Raw genomic sequence first — 20,447 nt, forward strand, 5'->3', positions numbered from 1 at the left:
GGTCTCATGGTTCGGACCAGCGGTCACCACCTGCTCTAAGTAGACCTTTGCCACTTCCAGTGTCTCGCTACCTGCCGCAAAGGTTGCTCTCTTCCGAGCTTGTTGAACATTACTTTAGTTTCCAGCTCATTCGTTCACTCATTCATATCTTCTTTTTTTCTGGAACCTCAGGCAGCAGCCCGGCGAAGACTGGAGCAGCAGTACGAGCGCAAGCTGAAAGAGCTGGGACTGAGCTACGAATGGATCCAGGAGAAGGCGCAACAAGAATCTCACGATCGCCAACGCGAGCAGCGCAGTTCCTCGGCGATGCAGGCATCGTCCGCCATGACAAGCAGGTCGCGATTCCAGTCGGCCACGGTGCATCGGTGTCCGGCTATTCGCTCTCCGCCTCCAGAGTCGACGACGGCCGTAGTCGTGAAGCAACGGTCGCGCAGTGCCTCGTCTAGCCTGCGCTCTGCGCTCAGCCGAACCGAGAGCGCGAGTGACTTGTCAGGAACTCTGCACGATAGTGACGGCCCTGAGGGTGGCCTCGTGGCATTTACACGGACTCATAACACGAGTGATGAAGAGACGTGCGACGCTACTAGGGAGATGCGTGTGGCTCTAATGGACACGTAAAGGGGTGCGCAGCAAGGGTGAACGGAAAGGTGTCAGTTAAGGAGGGGGATCGCACACTTGAGGATGTGCACATCATAAGTAGCCGTCGTTGGCGTACTGCTCCGTAGGAGTACAGGGGGGTGGAATCAAAACACAAACAGCGCGGCGCGCTGTTTTCATCACGCTCTGTCCTTGGTGGCAATAAAAAAAGGTGCTAGATGGTTCTTGATTCTATCGTGGGTGACTCTGGCGGATTCTTATCACCACCCGGCCAATGACAGCATTAAAATAAATGCGAAACAGCAGGGCATGTAGATGCCGCATGTTCGCGTTTCTTTCTATTCCCAGTGTACATAATGTTTATTGCATTGTTATAAATGTGGATAGCGAACACTGAAAGCACGATTGATGTTACGCCGATACGACGCCTGTATAGGCCCTTCCAAAGTAGTTTCCAAGTACCCGCGGGACTCTGTGGGAGAATACTTCGCTGCCATGCAGAATGTCTGGGTGCGATTCCGCCTCGAATCGATTCTCTAACGCGTCATCGTTAAAGAGCTCGTTTCGCAGACATTCAGGCATCGTCGTCGGTGTCGATGGCTGTGAGCAAAACATCAGCGTTGTTCGTGAGCGCCAATTCGAGATATACGCAAATAAATAAATAATAAAGGTTTTTGGTTTGAGCCCTTTTGCGGTGCAAGCAGCGCACCCAGCCCTTTTGCGAGGCAAGCGGGTGCGCTGCTACAAAGGTGCGCCCGTGCTTGAAACTGTTTCGAAAAAAAAAAATTGGCCGCGTATCTGCGTGCTTCGCTGCAAATGTCGTGTAAAGACGATAGAAGAGGCGCTGTGTGAGATATGGACGCCATCTGGCAATACGTCGGGAAACATGAGTGCTGTGTTGCGTGCTGGTAGTCCCGGCGCAGCAGCAGGCGAAGACCGGCGGTGACCAACGCGACCGGCGGGGACGCCAGCCAGCCCGAAAACGCGGTTTGGCGCGAAGCGCTGAAGCAGAGAAACGTCCGCACTCAACGAGTACTCTACACACACTCTTTTATTTACACGTCGCCTGGGTAAAACAGGAACGCCAGAGCGGCGCCCACAACCGGCAGCCTGAAGGCCGCCCACAACGCTGCTTTTTCATTTTTTAAATATTTTTTTTTCACCTTCTTGGCCTTCTCAAAACTAAAGTTTTTCAACACCAACCCATGGCATTCGTACAGTGCAACAGAACCGAAACCGAAACACAACAATGAGCTCGTTCGAAGGGCACGGAGGAAGGCAAATTTCAGCGCAGTCGCATTTTCAGCTTTGTTGAAACAGCGCTCACTAGACGACGACGAAGTAAAAGAAGGCACAGGAGGCGCTGCCTGTCCTGTGCCTTCTTTTACTTCGTCGTCGTCTAGTGAGCGCTGTTTCAACAAAGATGAACGCATACCAACTCGCTCAAGCTTCCATTCTTATGCATTTTCAGCGCAGCTTAAGAAACTAGGGTCCTTAAAATTACGTATGTATGCATTTTCTATTAAAGGAACACGCCACCTAATACTTACCTAGTGATGTTGCACCTCAGATATGCATGATATTTACTTTTTGATCGACAACGTTCACAAGTATGAACAGCCGTACCAGTTCAAGACGGCTGGCCCTTGGGCAAGTGGTTCAACTTTGGCCGAGTGGCTGAATCGAGGGACGTGCCGACAAACAGAAAGACAGACCAAAATTTCTGCGTTTAAGTTCCCCAAGAAAGACCATCGTCTTTAAAAACCTATATGAATGTCATGTAGAGCGAGGAGGGTCCTTAACGCGTGTAACTATATGAATGTCATGTAGAGCGAGGAGTGTCCTTAACGCGTGTAATAGGAAGAAGCGTAGAATCGCAGCAAGTGTCGAAGTACGCGAATTGCTTTACGAGTGGTTGGTTTAGAGGCGCACCAATTACAAAGCACACAGACATAATTAATAATCGTTACCGGCAACAGAACCAACAAAGTGTGCAGCTGTGCAAGTGCGCGTGCTGCCTCGCGGACGCGTAGTGGGCCCTTCACCAATTCGCAAAAGGAAGAATTATGGCGCAGCGAGCACTTCGTAACTGTACTTGCATTCTGGGCTACTATCAAACAGCCAATGTTATGCGCACAGAGGTTCCTTTCCTTGCTGCACGTTTGAGGTATCCACCGATTAGCGAAGCCAGGCTGGCGATTGAGAAGGCGATGCGAAAGGGGCCCGATTCATACTTAGGGCTGTGCAGCGCTCACAAAAAGGGACAAGGAACAGAAGTACACAGGACAAGCGCTGACTCTCAACTGAATTTTTATTCCGGAAAACACACAAAAAAAGAAAACATGAAGACAAATAGAGTCACGTGACTTGTGCTCCAGGCGAAAAACTAAACGAACATTCATGGCTGTTGCCCCGTAACATAGCATGCGCACAACCACTCTTAAGTCACATTTTCGCACGTGCTGACCAAGAACTCGTATTCCCTATCACAAAGCTTTATCGATGGCTGGCTAACGCATCTTTCGTAGCTTCTTCTAATGTGGAAGGCCTCGATAATTTCTCGGGCAAGCTGCTTCTTGTGCCTGGAAAGAACCATGGTGTCAGTAAAGTGCGGGGTACACCCGCGCTCCCGACAATGAACTGCTAAATGAGAATGCGTGTCTTGTGTCAATGAACGCTTGTGTTCTCCCAAACGAACATTCACACACCTTCCACTCTGCCCCATGTAGGACCTACCGCACGACAACGGGATCAGATACACGATTCCCACCTCGCAGTCAACAAACTTGGACGTGTGTTTAGTACCACATTCGCTGTTGGTTTCTTTCGACCCACTCGGCTGTGCGCACTTGTTCACGCGGGCGCACATGCCAGACAACTTATTTGGGGAGGAAAAGACGACGTCCACACCGTAGCGCTTAGCGACGTTTTTTAGGGCATGTGACAGCTTGTGTGCGTAGGGTAAAACAGCGCACCTTTTTCGCTTACGGCTGCTTTCAGTTTGTGCAGTCTCTTGCTGCGCTGACTTCTTGGCCCTCATCAATTTTTCGCACGCCTTTGCGATTGCGACGTCCGGGAATCCTGCTCTCCTTAATCTAGCCACTTGGTCGTCGAAACTATAGCGGAGACCGTGTACGCATATTCTTTCTAAGGCCGAGCGGATGCACGAAAGTGCTATCCCCTGTTTGATAAGCTTGGAATGGCTGGAACTGAAATCAAGCAATGGTTTCATGGTTCTTGGGAAGTATCGCCAACAAACATGAGTGGGTAAAAAAGTCATTTTCAAGTCTAGAAACTGAATTGACTCTTCTTTCATCAATTCAACCGTAAATTTAAGCCCAAGCCCACATTCCTTAAAGACATTGAGAATGTCTATGCTGCCTCTCGTGTAATCTGGGCTATTGAATAAGACCAAAAAAATCATCAACATACCAGTACACATGACCTACCATGCCGTCTAAGCGCTCAGCCAACGACCTATCTACCCTGCTCAAAAACATTTCACTGAGTACCGGGGCCACCCTAGACCCTATACAGACGCCACTTTTCTGTATGTACAGGTTGCCTTCATGTTGTACAAGGGTAGACCGAAGGTAAACGGACAGGAGTTCAAGAAAGGCCTCTACTGAAATTTTACATCTCTCATAAAATGCATACTCATCACTGAAGTCACAAATGCACATTTTGACACTCTTCATAAGTTCATCGTGTGGGAGCGAGTAGAAGAGGTCTTCAACATCAACGCTGATGGCCTGGCAATTCCCTGGGTTGTTTTCTCTCAAAAAGTTTATCAATTCTAATGAATTGGCTACCCGAAAGGGGTCTTCGATGTGCAAGGAGGCTAGATGCGCCTGCAGGTAGCCTGACACTACATGTTGCCACGTAGCTTTTTCAGTGACGATTGCCCTGAAAGGAATGTCTGGCTTGTGGATTTTCGCTGAAAAGAAAACTTCCAGGAAACTTTTACCCGCCCTCTTTACTCCCGCTGCCAACTTTTCTAACTTTAAGCCGGTTAACAGCGCCAAAGCACTTTTATTCACTTTTGACAGTTTTTCAGTAGACTGCACAAAATTCTTTTCAATGGCTTGTTCCGCTTTGCGCTTGTACAGAGCTTCTGGAAGAATCACGAAGAAACCTTCTTTATCTGCCGTTGTTAGTCTATGACCTTCATTCACAAGAAATTTGACTACCGAAGACAGATTGACTGACTTACGTTCCTTGCCATGAGTTCGCTTTACGACTTCCACAAACTCGATCACGCATCGAGGTCGCAGGTCCTCTGGCACTCTTGCTGAAACGTCTCGCGAGTGCAGAACTTTGTCCACCGGAGAAAGTCGCGGCTCCGTGGCGAACTTGGGGCCTTTTTGCAGAATGCTGGTGAAGATTTTCGGTACCGTGATGTCGCCCAGTACCAGTACCTTTCCCTTCTCAGTCATGCTGGTATTCTTGGGTGGTGGGCGAGGTCTAGTTGATAACTACAGAAATTCGGTAGTTTGGTCAGCGATGCGGCACCAGTCACGATACATACGCTGCTGTCTCCGATGAGTGTGGTCCTTGGTCTCGTGCTGCCCGCAAATGATACGTAGTTGGTCCTGGTAGAATCTTGCATTCCTCCACCATTCCGAGGACATGACACTGCACAACCGTCGGGCGTGGCCTGCTGAAGGCTGGAGGGGGCCGAAGGCTAGTCGAGCAGTGGGTGGGCATGCACCTTGTCGTTTGTGCCATGTCGCAGTCCTTGCGTTGCAAACACAAATGGCTATTAAAGATGCCAATGTGGCTGGATTGGAAATGTTAAAACACTGAAAAGAGCTCTGTGTACTAGAAATAAACTGACTTAGAAGAGAAAATTGAGCGAGTTTGTATTGATTCATACTTAGGGCTGTGCAGCGCTCACAAAAAGGGACAAGGAACAGAAGAAGTACACAGGACAAGCGCTAACTCTCAACTGAATTTTTATTCCGGAAAACACAAAAAAAGGAAACATGAAGACAAATAGAGTCACGTGACTTGTGCTCCAGGCGAAAAACTAAACGAACATTCATGGCTGTTGCCCCGTAACATAGCATGCGCACAACCACTTTTAAGTCACATTTTCGCACGTGCTGACCAAGAACTCGCATTCCCGAATGTGGTACTAAACACACGTCCAAGTTTGTTGACTGCGAGGTGGGAATCGTGTATCTGATCCCGTTGTCGTGCGGTAGATCCTACATAGGGCAGAGTGGAAGGTGTCTGAATGTTCGTTTGGGAGAACGCAAGCGTTCATTGACACAAGACACGCATTCTCATTTAGCAGTTCATTGTCGAGAGTGCGGGTGTACCCCGCACTTTACTGACACCATGGTTCTTTCCAGGCACAAGAAGCAGCTTGCCCGAGAAATTATCGAGGCCTTCCACATTAGAAGAAGCTGCGAAAGATGCGTTAGCCAGCCATCGATAAAGCTTTGTGATAGGGAATACGAGTTCTTGGTCAGCACGTGCGAAAATGTGACTTAAGAGTGGTTGTGCGCATGCTATGTTACGGGGCAACAGCCATGAATGTTCGTTTAGTTTTTCGCCTGGAGCACAAGTCACGTGACTCTATTTGTCTTCATGTTTTTTTTGTGTGTTTTCCGGAATAAAAATTCAGTTGAGAGTCAGCGCTTGTCCTGTGTACTTCTTCTGTTCCTTGTCCCTTTTTGTGAGCGCTGCACAGCCCTAAGTATGAATCAATACAAACTCGCTCAATTTTCTCTTCTAAGTCAGGGCCCGATTACACTATCGCATTCTGCTCTTGAAGGCGAAGCTCAAATGTCGTCCAATTTTTACTCCGATTCTTATTCTTTGCGTCCATCGGGATGTCTCGCTCACCGAAAACGACGCCGGTAACAGATATGCTACGACACGGGCTCCTTAACGCTGTCACTCTATCGCGATAAGGTTTCCAAAGTCCATTCCCGCCTTTCTTGCGTTGATGTGGACTGAATCACGTGCGGCGCATATTGCTTTCCCTAAGCTGTTGTATGCGGGTTTGCGCCACACGTGACTGATAGAAATGCTTTCACGACGTAGTACGTGACAGCATTGCATCAAAAGCAGCTGGAGCTCGTACTGATGTAGCTCGGCGGCTCGTACGCAAAGTTCTGAATCTAAGAGTTTTATACCAGGCGCAATTTCAACGGTTAACTTTGGCACAGCTGGAACAGTTGGAGACTAATAACCGTGATGCCATGCGCACAATAACAGCGCTACCCCGGATCACTCCGATACCAACTTTACAGGAGCACGCCCAGCTTAAAGGGGTGTTGACACAAAATTTTTTGGCCTCGCGTTATTTTTTTTTTTTTTGCTGCAATGTGTTGCTGGGGGCCCGTTAGTCATAACACGGCACATCTTCAGCGCGCGACAGATAATTAATTACAGGCTCCTCATTACCGACCAGTGTCAGTTTCGGTTTCAAAAACGACAAGCCTAACTTTGGGCTCTCCAGAGGGCCCACGATGCGGCGGTAGGCCTCGGCCTGACTATCCCATCGTGGGAGCGGCCTGACGTGTGCTAAGGCACACGCCTCCGGACTGTGTTAATAAAGTTTTTCCAATCCAATCCAATCCGGGTGCAACTATCACCACCTAGCGGGTGCAGCGCTCGATCACGTCAGCACACATAACTGTGATGCACTTCTGCGCGGTTCGCGAGCAGCCGCCCAGAAGTAGGCTGCTGGAGCGAACGCGGCAAAAAAGAAAAAAAAAAGAGAAATGACGGCTACGACATCATCATAACTTGTTGCAGCGTGGTCACGTGAGGGAAGTAGGGGGTCCCCAAGGGTCCCCTTTGATGGTGTCAGTAGCCCGAGGGTGTCGATCGCTCAGACAAACTTCAAAATTCATTTAAAATAGCTTCCAAGCTATATTCACTGTTGATATTTTGCAGATAATATACGCACGTTCACGGGAATCGACCCCTTTAACACAATTGCGGAGCTAATTTCGCAAAGGGAAAAAGCGCATGAAATAAAAAAGCATTCATGTTAAAAACAGCGCAGCAAAACGAAGACAGTATAGAAAGAAACAACGGGACGGGCGCTGACTCGCGCTGACTCGCTGACAGTTTCTATATTGTCTTCGTTTTGCTGCGCTGTTTTTAAAATGAATGCAAACCAACTTACCCAAATTTCCGTTCTCTTAAATAAAAAAAAAGCAACTTGTTCTGGTTGTTGCTGCGTTGCATGCTCACTTTCAACGCGGGTTTCGCATTGACAACCAGTCCGATACAATGCCTCCCTGGGAATTCACCACCATCACATCTAATAAGACAAGCAAGTTACGGCGCAGCGATCAATCAGGTATTATTGACGAATGCTCTATCATCGAAGCACCATGCGCTAATACCTGCAAAGTCTATGCAGATGCTGCTATCCTACAAGACGGCGGGAGGACATCATTCCTAAGTACCACGCATAATTGCATCAGTGGTCACCAGCATTATCTATCTACGGAAGCCAGTCCTCTTGTAATGGAACTTCAAGCCATCCATAACGTATTGCGGGATGTCACCTCTATGATGCCTACAATTAAGCAACTTGAGGTATTCACTGATTCTTTAACGGCTATCCAGGAACTCAAGAAAGTTCACAAGGCGATGGAAATCTGCGAGGCGATACATAAGATGAACCGTAATACAGTCACTTGCATCAGGGTACACTGGATTCAAGGCCATGCTGCGAACCCTCACAATATTGCTGCTGACCAACAGGCACACTGCCCTCCTAATACAGACCTCCCATCTATTCCCCTTCCACCTCAACCCCTAAATACACTCCGTTCCCGTAAAAATGTTCTCCGGCAGGATACACGCGCTCTTATCCCACCGTGTGTCTGCTCTCTCCCCCTTCACCTTACTAGGGCGGAGGAAGTTGTGCTTAGGAGGCTTCGGGCAGGGGTGGCCCTTACACCAGCTGTTACCTCAACATGGAACTGGTCGCATTTACCAGTGGGTGCTACATGCCCGTACTGTTCTGTTCCGGTGATGCAAGCAGATGCATACCATCTTATATGGATATGCCAAGGGTTACAGTCGGAACGCTCCCGTCATCTCCTGCAAGCTGGTCTTCGCTACAGTGACACAAACAGTTATGACCGATGGATATATGACAACACATTCCACAAGACACTTCTTCACTTCATACACAACACCGGCCTAACGGCGCACACTTAGTACAAATATACACAACAAATATTATGCCTTAAGGGCAAGCCTATGTCGCAAATAAAAAAAAAGAATGTCACTTTATTTATGATCTCGTAATCGTGTTCGTCATATACTCATGTCCTCCGATGCTAATTTTGGTATGTACCAAGTCAAGGAGACGCCAACCAGAGGACCCGGTGAGCGGATATGCGCCACGGGAGATTCAAAATCTATATAAACCCAAGACAGCAAAATAGTCTATCCTGACCTGCGTTGATATAGTTCGTGAATCACCTGTGGCGCATATCCATGTACCATGGGCCTTCGCATGCGGATATGTGCTGCACTGTGGGAAATGGTTTCATGACGTACGTGGCAGGCTTGTTATGGATTCATGTCATGACCTGACAGTGATGGTCGTGGTGCACTCATACCCTCCTATGCCAATTTGGTATGCACCAAGTGGTGACCACGAGAGCAGCCAGATGTAGGCGGCTCGACATTTCGTGGATAAAAAAAGAGATACACACCATTTGTTATGATTGGCGATTTTAATGTAGCACACAAGAGCTCGTCCGCTGCTTACAATCAGCACACAAGAGCTCGAACGCTGCTTACAATAAGTTCAATAAAAACTTGGAGGACGCTTGAGCTTCGCCTTCAAGAGTAGAACGCGATAGCGTAATCGGACCCCGTGTGCTTCTCAATCGCTGGCCGGGATTCGCTTCGCTTCTCAATGGACGCCTCAACCGTGAGGCAAGGAAGCGAACGTCTGCGCGTGTTACAGTGGCTGTTTGAAACTACGTCTACACGTCCGTAAGGTGCCACGCGCACCTGCGCAGCTGTACACTTTTTTGATCCCGTCGCAGATAAGTTGAAAGTAGCGCTGTGTCCTTGTCTGTTTTCTTTCTTCGTCCCTGTCTAGTCGCGCTTACCACTCTTCAGTGAATGACGATTAATTATGCCTGAATGGTTTGTAACGGGTCGACCTTTGAAACACCCACTCGTTATGCAATTCACATTTTTTAACGCCTGGTACCTTTATACGCTTCTGCCACACAATATTACATGCGTTAAGGAGACTCCTCCCGCTACATGACATTCATATATATTGTTTTTTTTTTTGCGGCGCAGTTTCAAGCAACGGCGTGGTTCTGTGGTAGAACACCTGCTTGCCACTGAGACGGCCTGGGTTTGATTATCACTCGAACCCGAAGATTTTTTTATTTACACCTTTCTTGATTTTTCGGTCACGGACTACGCTGATTTTTCGCTCACAACCGACGACACCGACAACGGAACTTCTGCGAAACAAGCTCTTTAAAGCTATCGCGTTCAAAGTGACGTCTGTGCTATAACAAGGGTGCCGGCCACAATATGATCATGAGGGGCGCCGTAGTAGAGAGCTCCGGAAACTTTGACCATCTGGAGTTCTTTAACGTGAACGTAAATCTAGGAACACGGGCCTCGAGCATTTCGCCTCCATCGATAAGCGGCCGCCGCGGCCGGGATTCGATCCCGCGACCTTCGGATCAGCAGTTGAGCATCATATTCACTAGACCACCGTGGCGGGTCGTCATACTAGGTGGTACCCTTTGGATGCCAGTGTAGTTCACATGCCTGGAAAGCCCACGATATGCACACATTATACAAACATCGATGAATCTCGTAAGACCTAGCATATACGGCATAAGTAGCCACTCACCAAGTGTCTCGGATGATTTCGATTCGCACAATGCGTGGGAACTGCAGGAATTTTATTCAACATACGTTTTCACTGCACGCAGGGAAAAGATTGCGCTTCGCATGTACAGACGTTGGAAAACACTCGCATATTTAGTTTATTAGCAAAGCCGTTGTCGGAAAGCCGGACCAGGCGTTGCCTCGTCATCATCGACAAATTGCGAATATAGCAAGCTTAACTTGTGATCATATCATGAAACTGATGTCGAATTGAATTGGGTTGTTTATAAATGCCATACGCTCGGTAAAAAATAATAATAAACTCACATATCTACGTTAAAGCAAAAGCTCGCTAAAGTTTCCTGCAAACGAGAAGAAAAAGTAAAATTCGTCCATTAAATGTGAGAACAAAAGCTCTCAGCACAGCCGGATGACGTCAGCGAGTCACTTTTTCCCGCCTGCGCGGCGACAAGACTTCTGGACTTCGGCTGCTGCTCCGCTCGCGGTTGAAGCCTCGGGGACGCTTGCGCTTGACGCTCCCTTGCGCGGCACCCCGCGCCACTCTGAGCGGCGTGCGCAGGGCCCACCGGTCGGCCTCCATGTCGCGGATCGTGTTGGCCGGCTGCAGCTGCGTGGTCTCAGGCAGCCCCATCGCCATAACGCCCACGTATAGCAGCAGCACCGCTGCCACCCCGTACACTGCTCCCTTGAGCTCGGCCTGGCGGATGTCGGCGACGAAGGTGGACGCGAACGTGCCCAGCAGGCCGGAGGCGTAGCCGAAGGCGAGCCCCGCCGCCCGCACCACGGTCGGGTAGAGCTCGGCCGAGATGAGGAACAGGGCGATGAGGCACATGTCGAAGACGAGCAGCGAGGAGACGACGACGCCGACGAGCAGAGGGTCGGGAGCGCGCAGCACGTGGATGAGCGCCAGGGCGATGGACAGCGCGGACAGGGCGACCATGCTGAAGGCCAGGGAGCGGCGGCGGCCAGCGCGCATGATGATGGGCACGTCCACCAGGATACCGGTCAGCTTGAGGGAGGTGAGGACGAAGCGCGCAGACATGTCGGTGAGCATCACTTGCAGCGTGGAGAGGTTGAAGAAGACGGCGTAGCAGAGGAACCAGCAGCCGAGCATGATGGCCGTCCGCTTGCGCAGCTGTTGGTTGACAAGCAGGTCGATGGCGTGCACCTCTGCGACTGCAAAATGAAGACAGCTCGCAACGGACACTCTTCAAAAGTGCTACGGCGCGTGCACGATAAAGTATATTTTCCAAACGATCAGCCTAGACGACTCATTAGAAATAAAGCTTCCCGTTGGGCGAGTTAGTGTTGTATCACATACGACATTTTTTAGCGCAATAGTGGAAAGAAATGAATCTTGAGAAGAGAAGAACACATTGCACAGGGCGAGCGCTCGCCCTGTGCACTGTGTTCTTTTCTTCTCAAGATTCGATTTCTTTCCACTTTTGCGCTAAAAAGTGTCGTATGTGACTCATTAGCCGAAGAAAGTATTTTATGGTGCAAGCATTCGCACTCGCTTACGACCTCATAAATACAAGATGCTCTTTTTTCTAGATGCTTTTCCTTCTAACCTTAGTAAGTACTTTGTCGCTGCTAATGTAAATAAATACTACGAGTATTAGGAATTAATTTGCCATCCATACTTGAAGTATTACATTTGACTCAGCAGTGATGTTAGAATTTTTGTTAAAGGGAGTTCGAGTTCTCGACCGAAAAGCGCAGACACGAACGTGGGTCTGCATGGAACTCACCTACACATGAAGTGCTTGATGTCACGGAAATGAGCAGTTGCACTTTGATGGGGCCTATATGCGAATTCTCTCGGTAGGACCAGCGACGGCTGTCACGTGGGGCTTACATTTATTGTTAGGTTATAATCTACTGTAGCGATATAACGTTCCCTGCTCGGCGGCTTCCGTTTGTCAATTGGAAGTTGGCATTTCCAGCTATGTCTCAGAACCCCGAATAAAACCAAACTCGTAAAAAAGAGCAAGTGGTTCGCGGTCACGATTGGTGTAGGACACATATATTTCCACGTGGGTCTACGCTGGCGTCCGCTTCTTTCCGCAGCACCGCTCTCAACTTATATACAGCGCCGCATCGTTAGCGCGTCGCTCCGTCACTCGGGCGCTGGGCATGCCTTTGATAAAACGGCGGGGCCATGAATAGATGGATGCTATGAGAGTCCCCTTTTATAACGGGGCGGTGACGTGTGTGCCTCCAGGCTCGAAAAAAAAAAGCTATTTTCTTTTTATGTTGGCCTAATGCCATGTGCACTTCGATTAAATCAATCTTATGATAGAAAAAAACAACAACAAATTCAAAGCCCAGTTCTGTGCCCCTTGTGATAGAATGCCCTTTTTCTCCCCACTATTTTTCTCCTTTCCTGCCTAGTTTTCTGCCATCAATACTCTAACCGTCTCTTATTTCTATCGCGGGCGTGTTCAACTTTCCGTTGTTGTCCCTTAAACCAAGGCTTCATGTAGGCTCATGCACAAAGGTACACCTAGGTGGGTATCTCCACACTCAACCAGAACATGCTCGGTCGTTTACTTAGCTTCTTCACAGCATGTGCATTGTTCTTTACTGAATGTCACTTTGTAACTACGCGTTCTAAGGCAATCCGACCTCGCTTGAAACAGTAAAGTGCTCCTCGAATTTTCGTAAAATGCCTCCCTCCTTATTTCGTTTTTGCCTTTTCGGTAGTTACTCAGAGCCGATCCCGGCCGCGGCGTCTGCATTTTCGATGGAGGCGAAAATGTTTGAGGCCCGTGTACTTAGATTTAGGTGCACGTTAAAGAACCCCAGGTGGTCGAAATTTCCGGAGCCCTCCACTACGGCGTCTCTCATAATCATATCGTGGTTTTGGGACGTTAAACCCCAGATATTATTATTATTATACTCAGAGCCGGTTTTATTGCGATAGAAATTATATGGACACTCTCAGCTGAATTTTACCGTCGCCGTCACCTTCATGCCCCGGATATATATATATATATATATATATATATATATATATATGTATATATAAAGGCCCAAAGAAAAATAAAACAAAACAATTCCGGAAGCACCCAGCCGGGCATTCGAACCATCGACCCCTCGCTCCGCAGCCCGCTTCATTAGACAACTCAACCATGCCGGCGGAATAACGGCGAGCTATGTATTAATATACACCATTTACCGCCGGTGGTAAGCAAATCCCGTAGGAGCTTGAGCGTGTTTTCTATCACGCAACGCTCCTAATTTTCTTTCAATTTTAATACTGCCCTTGAGACGCGCACGACGAAGTGGCCCTTTTCTGCACCGACTCGTGATGTGGAAGAAGAAAAAAACAAAGAACACCGGGCACACCTTGCATCAGACGCCCCCGGGTGGCAAGAAACGCAGGGGGTCACTCAACGCGCCGCAGTTTAAAGGAAAAAGAAATATCTAAGAGCATCTGATTCTCCATTATCGACCCCTGCAGCGCGTTGCTCAAGCACAAAGACGTAACTGTGACAGGTGCTGAAAGTATCGAGCTTCTTCTGGTTCTTCGTGTGACATTTTCCATTTCTTGCTCTCGCATTCATTGCTTCGCCCTTGCAGCGAAACTGTGACATTTTTTTTAAGCGAAGCGCTTCTCAGCGAACTTATGTGACTTCGAGCGTATTTATCTATCTATCTAGCCGCGTACGACTTTGTGCTCTCCTAGCCGTTTCATTAATGGGATGCACACCAAAATTGGTATGGTATAACGTGAATGTATGACGAACATCAATGACACGTCGTAATATGAAATTCATGACATGCATGCCATGAACGGCATGACTTACATGCCACGGTGTTAGTTTCTTGCGGCCGTTTCGTTAACTTGATATATATCGAAATTGGCATGGAGTGGCAAGAGTATGACAAACACAAATGACAGGTCCTATCGTGCAAATCATGACACGCATGTCATGTAGTACAGTATCATTTACATGACATGGTCTCGGGGCGCTCGCGACCATTTATTTAGATGGATATGTACCAAAATTCGTACGACGAGACATTTCTGTATGGCGAACACAAATGACAGGTGGTAAGATGAAAATCATGACATGCATGTCATGTACGCCATGACATACATTCCCCGTTCACGGTGCTCTTGCGGTCGTTTCGCTATCTCTACATGTACCAAATTTGGTATCGCATGACGTGACTGTATGACGAACATAAATGACACGTGATAACATGAAAATCATGACATGCATGTCGTGTGGGGCTTGATTTACACGCAACGCTCATGGTCTGCTCGCGGCTGTTTCGCTAGGTTGACATACACCAATATTGGTATTGCGCGACGCGATTGTATGGTGAACACTAGTGGCAGGTGGTGACATGACAATGATATGAATTTCATGTACAGGATGATTTACATGCCACGCTCATGGTGCGCTCGCGGTTGTTTCCCTCGCTTGATATACACCAAAACTGGTATTGCACGACTTGACTGTATGACGAACATAAACGACAGGTCCCAATACGCAAAACATAACATGCATGTCATGCACGGCATGATTTACATGATACTGTCTTGGTGCGCTTCCGGCCATTTTGTTAACTGGATATACACCAAAATTAGTATGGCATTACATGAGTGCGTCAAGACATAAATTAGAGGTCATGCATTGTCTTGCACCAGAATATACGTTTCATTAACTAATTGATTGTACACCCATGCATGCATGATAGACATGGAATATATGGTGAACTAGACGTCATGACATCAATGACTTCATTTTCCTCAAAGAGAAGCAAGACGATGTATGCTACTCTCTGCTGGCTGCTTCGTATTGCATCGATTCCCACAGAGCGTGGTATCTGCCGGATCTTTTACCATTGCTGCCATCCAATAAATCCTCTCCGCCTCTCTGACTTTTCGCTTAACGCTGGTTGTTGCCATATCGCTTACACTGCCAGCCTTATATTTACTGGTGAGTCTCCTAGTTCTTTTTCTCCACTGTGTGTAAACGCTCTTCCTCTACAAATACCGGAGCACATTTTCTGCCCATCTACTCTATTTCATATTTCTTAGCCCCTCTTCGAACCGCACGCTGCGGTGCATTAGTGTCCGATCATAGGCGTGCGCACGGGTGGGGGGTGGGGGGTGGGGGGGTCGACCCTGCCCCCCCCCCCCGTGCACCCTCTAGTCACCTAACAAGGGCGGGGCGCAAAGTCTGCCCCATACATTGATTTAATAGGGAGCGGGGGCGCCGCTATGAACCTTCGCCCCCCTCCCCCCTGAAGGGGAACTGTATGTTTGGTGTCGCGATTATAAAAGACTGGATCGGCGAGAGTACGGGCATTCTTCCCGCCGACGCTCATGACCGCACATGTCGCTTCGCTGCCGCCAAACAGTTTTCGCCAGAATTTTTCTTATGGGCACAAGTTCATGCATATAGAGCTTGCTTTCAAGTCCCCTCGTATCTGTGCTTAGCCTATAGACAGAGCCCGTCACTTCAACGTGACAGTATGATATCTGAGCGTAGGTTTAGTAAAGATAAGGGCCGATTAACTGTCAGTATTTTCGCATTCTAAGGCAACATCATTCCCGCCTTCATTCTCCATCGCCTCTCTGAGCTGCAAAAGTCAAGCAGAAAGTGCACACTACGAATAAGAAAGTATAGCTGAGCCTGTATTATAAGGGCCTGCGTTCATTACATTATTTGTTGCATGCGATTGATTTTCGAAAATTTGGCGCCCTACTCCTCTGGCATCCTGATATCGCACAGTACCCGCGACCGGCGCGATCAACATCACCCTCTGCCTTGTATCACCAAAGAGTACCTTGTTCGGGAGATAGAACATATGGGGTGCCGCTTGACGCTTGCTGCGGTCCCTGCTGCTTCTTGAGCTCCGCCTTGAGCTCGGACAGGCGTTCCTTGAAGACGTCCGGGTCCATCCTGTTCACGCGCGCCGCCCAGGACAGCACCTGTTCGGCTCGCCTCTTGTTCGACACGGCCAGAAGCCAGCACGGGGACTCGTCTATCATGTACACGGCCAAGACCAGCACGCTCGTGGGAACCATGAAGGCCATCTGAGACGCGTACCAGCTGAGCTCGAAGTGGAAGATGATCTCGCCGTACAGCGCCGCCATGAAAAATGCCGATGCCATGGCCAGGCTGCAGAAGAAAGCACGGTGCCGGGTGTCGGTGACCTCGAAGAGGACCACCAGCGAAGTTACCAGGACGCTGGTGACCGACGCAGATAGGAGGGCGCGAAGGGTGGCGAACACCAGTATGGTTCGAGCGAAGGCCAGCGAGACGCCGGAGAACATTACCAGGAATAGCCACACGCAGAGCACGGGACGGCGACCTACAGCGTCGGCCACAACGCCAGCCAGCGGAGCTCCCGCGGCGCCTCCCAGTAAGTAGACCGCGGAAAGCACGCGTAAGATCCAGCGGCGGCCGCACACCAGGTTCCACTCAATCACGATGGAGATCACTCCCGAGTCGACGTCGACGTCGTAGTCCCAGCCGGCGTCACAAGGGACCTTGGTGCGGTTTTCGACGTCCTCCGAGTCGGGTATCGGCGGCTCGTACCGGAGGCACGCACTGCGCGTCTTGCCGTCGGCCTCCAGCGGCACGCTAGCGTTCTTCCACGCGCCGACGGTCATGTAGGCGTAGTCGGTCGGAGGCTTGCACCAGTGGTCCACGGGACGTGCCAGGATCGCGGGCGACCTGACGTGCGTGACGGCCGCGAAGAATGCCAGCGTGGTGCAGAACAGGACGCGCTTCTGGAAGCGACCGTGGCCGAAGATGAGAATGTGGTCCATCGGCGACGACAACGCAGGGGTGGCCCCGGTGGGAGCGGCCGTGCTTCCGATATCATTCTCTTGCATGTCATCGTGCGTAATCGGCGGCGAGGAAGGCGGCGGCGAGCCGGCATTGTTGGGGCTTCGACGGGGACCGGACATTTCCAGCTAGGGCCACCGCGTGAACTGACGCGAGCCTGGTGCGTGCACTCGATCGAGCATGTGCAGCGTGACGGACAGCATGCAGCAAAATGTGTCTGTTTATGATGATGGTGATGGCCCAAAGGAATATTGGCACATACCAATTCAGGTGAATTGGCCTAGAGTAGATCAGGTGGATGAGGTATGATTTCAGAGACCCACATTCCTACTAGAAATCATGGCGTCCGTTAGAATGAACAGCTGATTGGTTTGTGGTGTCGAACGTCAAAAGTGACTTAGATGTGTAGGCTATAGCACACGTTTAGACAGGCACGTGCTTGATTCGCTATAGGTGGCTGTTCTCTTCAGCTAAAGAAGTAGCGATTTTAAAGCCCACCAAAGAAGCGTCCTACATGCAGGTCACGGGGCATATATGAGTTAAAGTGTTAAGTGACGCAGAAGTGACACAGAATTTTGAACTTTAGCCGTTCACAATCCCTGCAACTAAATCCGAAATATCTGTACAGAAAGTCTCTTTAGAAATAAGCGTGCGCTTCTTTAGAGCTTTCCACTTGAGCCGCATGCGTCTTTTTGCCGCGACAGGCGTCGTCTTCTCTGGCTTGCCGCATGTGATTGGCGTTTGGTGCACAACCTTAATTTGTGTTTACCGCCCGTGGGTTCCCTCCGTTTTTAGTGGACCAGTGTTCAGCAGTGAGGTTTGCCCAATTTCTGTGGCCCATATCTGTTCTAAGGGTTTTCGCACACACGCATGCACACCAGAGCCACATACAGCTTCACTGTTAAAAAGAGAGAGAGAGAGACAGAGAGAGAGAGAGAGAGAGAGAGAGAGAGAGAAAAAAATGACAAGGTGCTAAAATTATGAGCGAGTGATCGATTCCTTTTATTTTTAGTGGACCAGTGGTGAGTAATGGGATTTGCCCAATTTCTGTGGCACGTATCTGCGCAAGTATAGCTTTTGCACATACACAGACGCAGCCTAGCCATACACAGCTTTGCTGTAAGAAAACTTGAGCGATGACGATGAACTAGAAATTGTGAACGACTGATGAATCATTGCAATCGATTATTCACAAATGACTTTTTCAACAGCAATCTATATATTACTGACCGAGTGTTCCTACGCGAAGGTCTCGAATGACAGCAGTAATAGTGGAGGTTATTACTGCAGTAATATTGGAGATTTGGATGGTTCTCTTTGTAAGGGAGGAGAAATGTGGGCAATCCGGCGAGAACTGATTCCGACCCCATTCCGAAAGGATCATCAAGGAGAGAGCACTAGGCCAAGCTGGTGAAGGCGTAAATTGCGCCAGATAACTGAAGTACGAGCAGGCCCCGGAAACTCAAGTTCCAGCGGTAGCCGCTGAGGGCGAAAAAGTCAACCGCGGCGAGTTCCATCGAGATGCGTGCATAGTGGAACTACAGGCTCCTCGTTTAGCGGTCGTCTAAGTCAGTTCGCATTTTGCGTGTTAGGGGCGGTCAACGCGGCCAAAAATTTTACATCAGAATGTATTAAAACACTTTTAGAAGCTTAGTAACCGTGTCATATTTATTAAAGGTAGTTGGAATCGTATTCCGTGTTACTTCTAGAATTAATACAAGAGTTTGATTGTTTGAGGCCAAGTATTCAGATTACACTGACGCTCGAACAGCAGCAGCCCATCGGCATCGATTGCGTTTCGTTCGCTTATTTCATTCAAATTGTACGGCGGTCCTTTTCTTTGATACCGCAGCTCGGTTTTTAATCACCTTTGATATAGCAATGCGAGTTTATGTGCCAGAATTTTCATGCCGCTGCCGCAAAGCGAACGTCTCTAAATCCTGTGAATCATGTCAGCTGCGGTGCTTTGCCGGCTGCACCAACGTTTATAGATACTTTATAGACGTTGGGCTGCACAGCTTCCGGCGTGAAAATTCAACGCCGGCAAAGTGCTCGGAGACTACCTTCCAAAACGGAATAACCATGTGCCATGTGGGCGTGCGAACCGGCGAGTGAAAATGCACTGCTTTCCATTTGAAAAGAACCTTCTTTTTTGCATGCGCTACGGTTTTTGTGATTTCATAAAATTTTACGGCTTGTCCAACTGGTCAGATGCACACCTTGTGGATTCCAACGACATTTTCTGAGATTGTTTACTTGGTTCTCACTTTTGCAGAAAAAATCTTTATACTAAACCTTGTAACACAGATCACAGCATAAGTTTTACCTGTTTCTGCACAATGAGTCTGCCGCGATAAATGCTCATAAATTCAATGCATGGTAGAGCCAAGTGAACTTATAGAATGCATATGCATTTGTACATTTTCATAAGTCTACAATAATACATGTTACATTTGCATATACCATATAGTTTATGCAGTTGGGCAATTAACTAGCTTAGTATCCTATGATTGAGGCTTGGCCAGACACTGTCCACTGAAGGGCACCACTAAAACAAATCCTAGACAAAGCAACGTTATGTGCACACTATTTTTCTCATGCAGTATTCTCATATACATTCTCCTTATACATGAATCACAAATCCATCCCCGCTTCAACCATACTAATCATGACTATTTTGTCCCCTCTCTGTCCTCTTTCCGACCCCTATTTCCCCACCCCTGTGTAGGGTAGCAAACCGGTTATTACTGCCAGGTTAACCTCCCTGCCTTTTCGTTCTAATCTATTTTTCTCTCTCTCCTCTTCCAACGCAATCACAGCCTCCAAGAAACTTTTCCTATCAGCACACCCTTAGATGCTTTATTTCTGAACCTACCTGACGTCAGCAGAGAACGCGTCATCACTGAAAGTAAACTCGTGGGGCAAAGTCCTCGCAAGGTGTGGTTGTGGACACTTTATTTATTGAACCAACTTTTGTTTCACCATTGCTTTCTTACTCTTTGTCATGACTCGACTTTTTTGTTTCTCAGAAAACTGGACAAAAGAGAAATGATTGGTTTGCAAGCTACCCACACCAAGTCGCAAGAAGCTCAACAGTCGCCAAAGTGACAACCCCATGCGCCACCAAAGTTTACCAGGAAAACAAATGCAATCCTTATACTG

At 48.6% G+C, this 20,447-nt stretch overlaps 2 protein-coding genes across 2 annotated transcripts in view; one reads left to right on the top strand and one right to left on the bottom strand.

Annotated features, from left to right (window-relative positions):
• Positions 1-1,010, top strand: part of LOC119373581 (uncharacterized) — a 40,393-nt gene extending 39,383 nt beyond the window's left edge. Inside the window, exon 5 of the mRNA XM_037643641.2 lies at positions 172-1,010. Within this exon, the coding sequence (XP_037499569.1) occupies positions 172-618 (447 nt within the window). The 3' untranslated portion in view covers positions 619-1,010. The remainder of the gene's footprint in view (positions 1-171) is intronic.
• A 9,875-nt stretch (positions 1,011-10,885) lies between these two features.
• On the bottom strand, positions 10,886-17,407 carry LOC119375351 (beta-alanine transporter). The gene is made up of 2 exons (XM_037645529.1): positions 16,279-17,407; positions 10,886-11,646 (listed from the first exon to the last, which is right to left on the bottom strand). The coding sequence occupies exons 1-2, from the start codon at positions 17,405-17,407 to the stop codon at positions 10,886-10,888; spliced, it is 1,890 nt and encodes a 629-aa protein (XP_037501457.1).
• Positions 17,408-20,447: the final 3,040 nt, after the last annotated feature.

The sequence above is a fragment of the Rhipicephalus sanguineus genome, chromosome 11 (assembly GCF_013339695.2).
Source record: "Rhipicephalus sanguineus isolate Rsan-2018 chromosome 11, BIME_Rsan_1.4, whole genome shotgun sequence".
Lineage (NCBI taxonomy): Eukaryota > Metazoa > Arthropoda > Arachnida > Ixodida > Ixodidae > Rhipicephalus > Rhipicephalus sanguineus.

Bases quoted from the DNA above. Each gene is read 5' to 3' on its own strand.
- LOC119375351 (XM_037645529.1), bottom strand. From the start codon at position 17,407: ATGTCCGGTCCCCGTCGAAGCCCCAACAATGCCGGCTCGCCGCCGCCT. The intron at 11,647-16,278 runs GTACTCTTTGGT...TTCATTTTGCAG, and splicing joins TGTTCTATCTCCCGAACAAG to TCGCAGAGGTGCACGCCATC.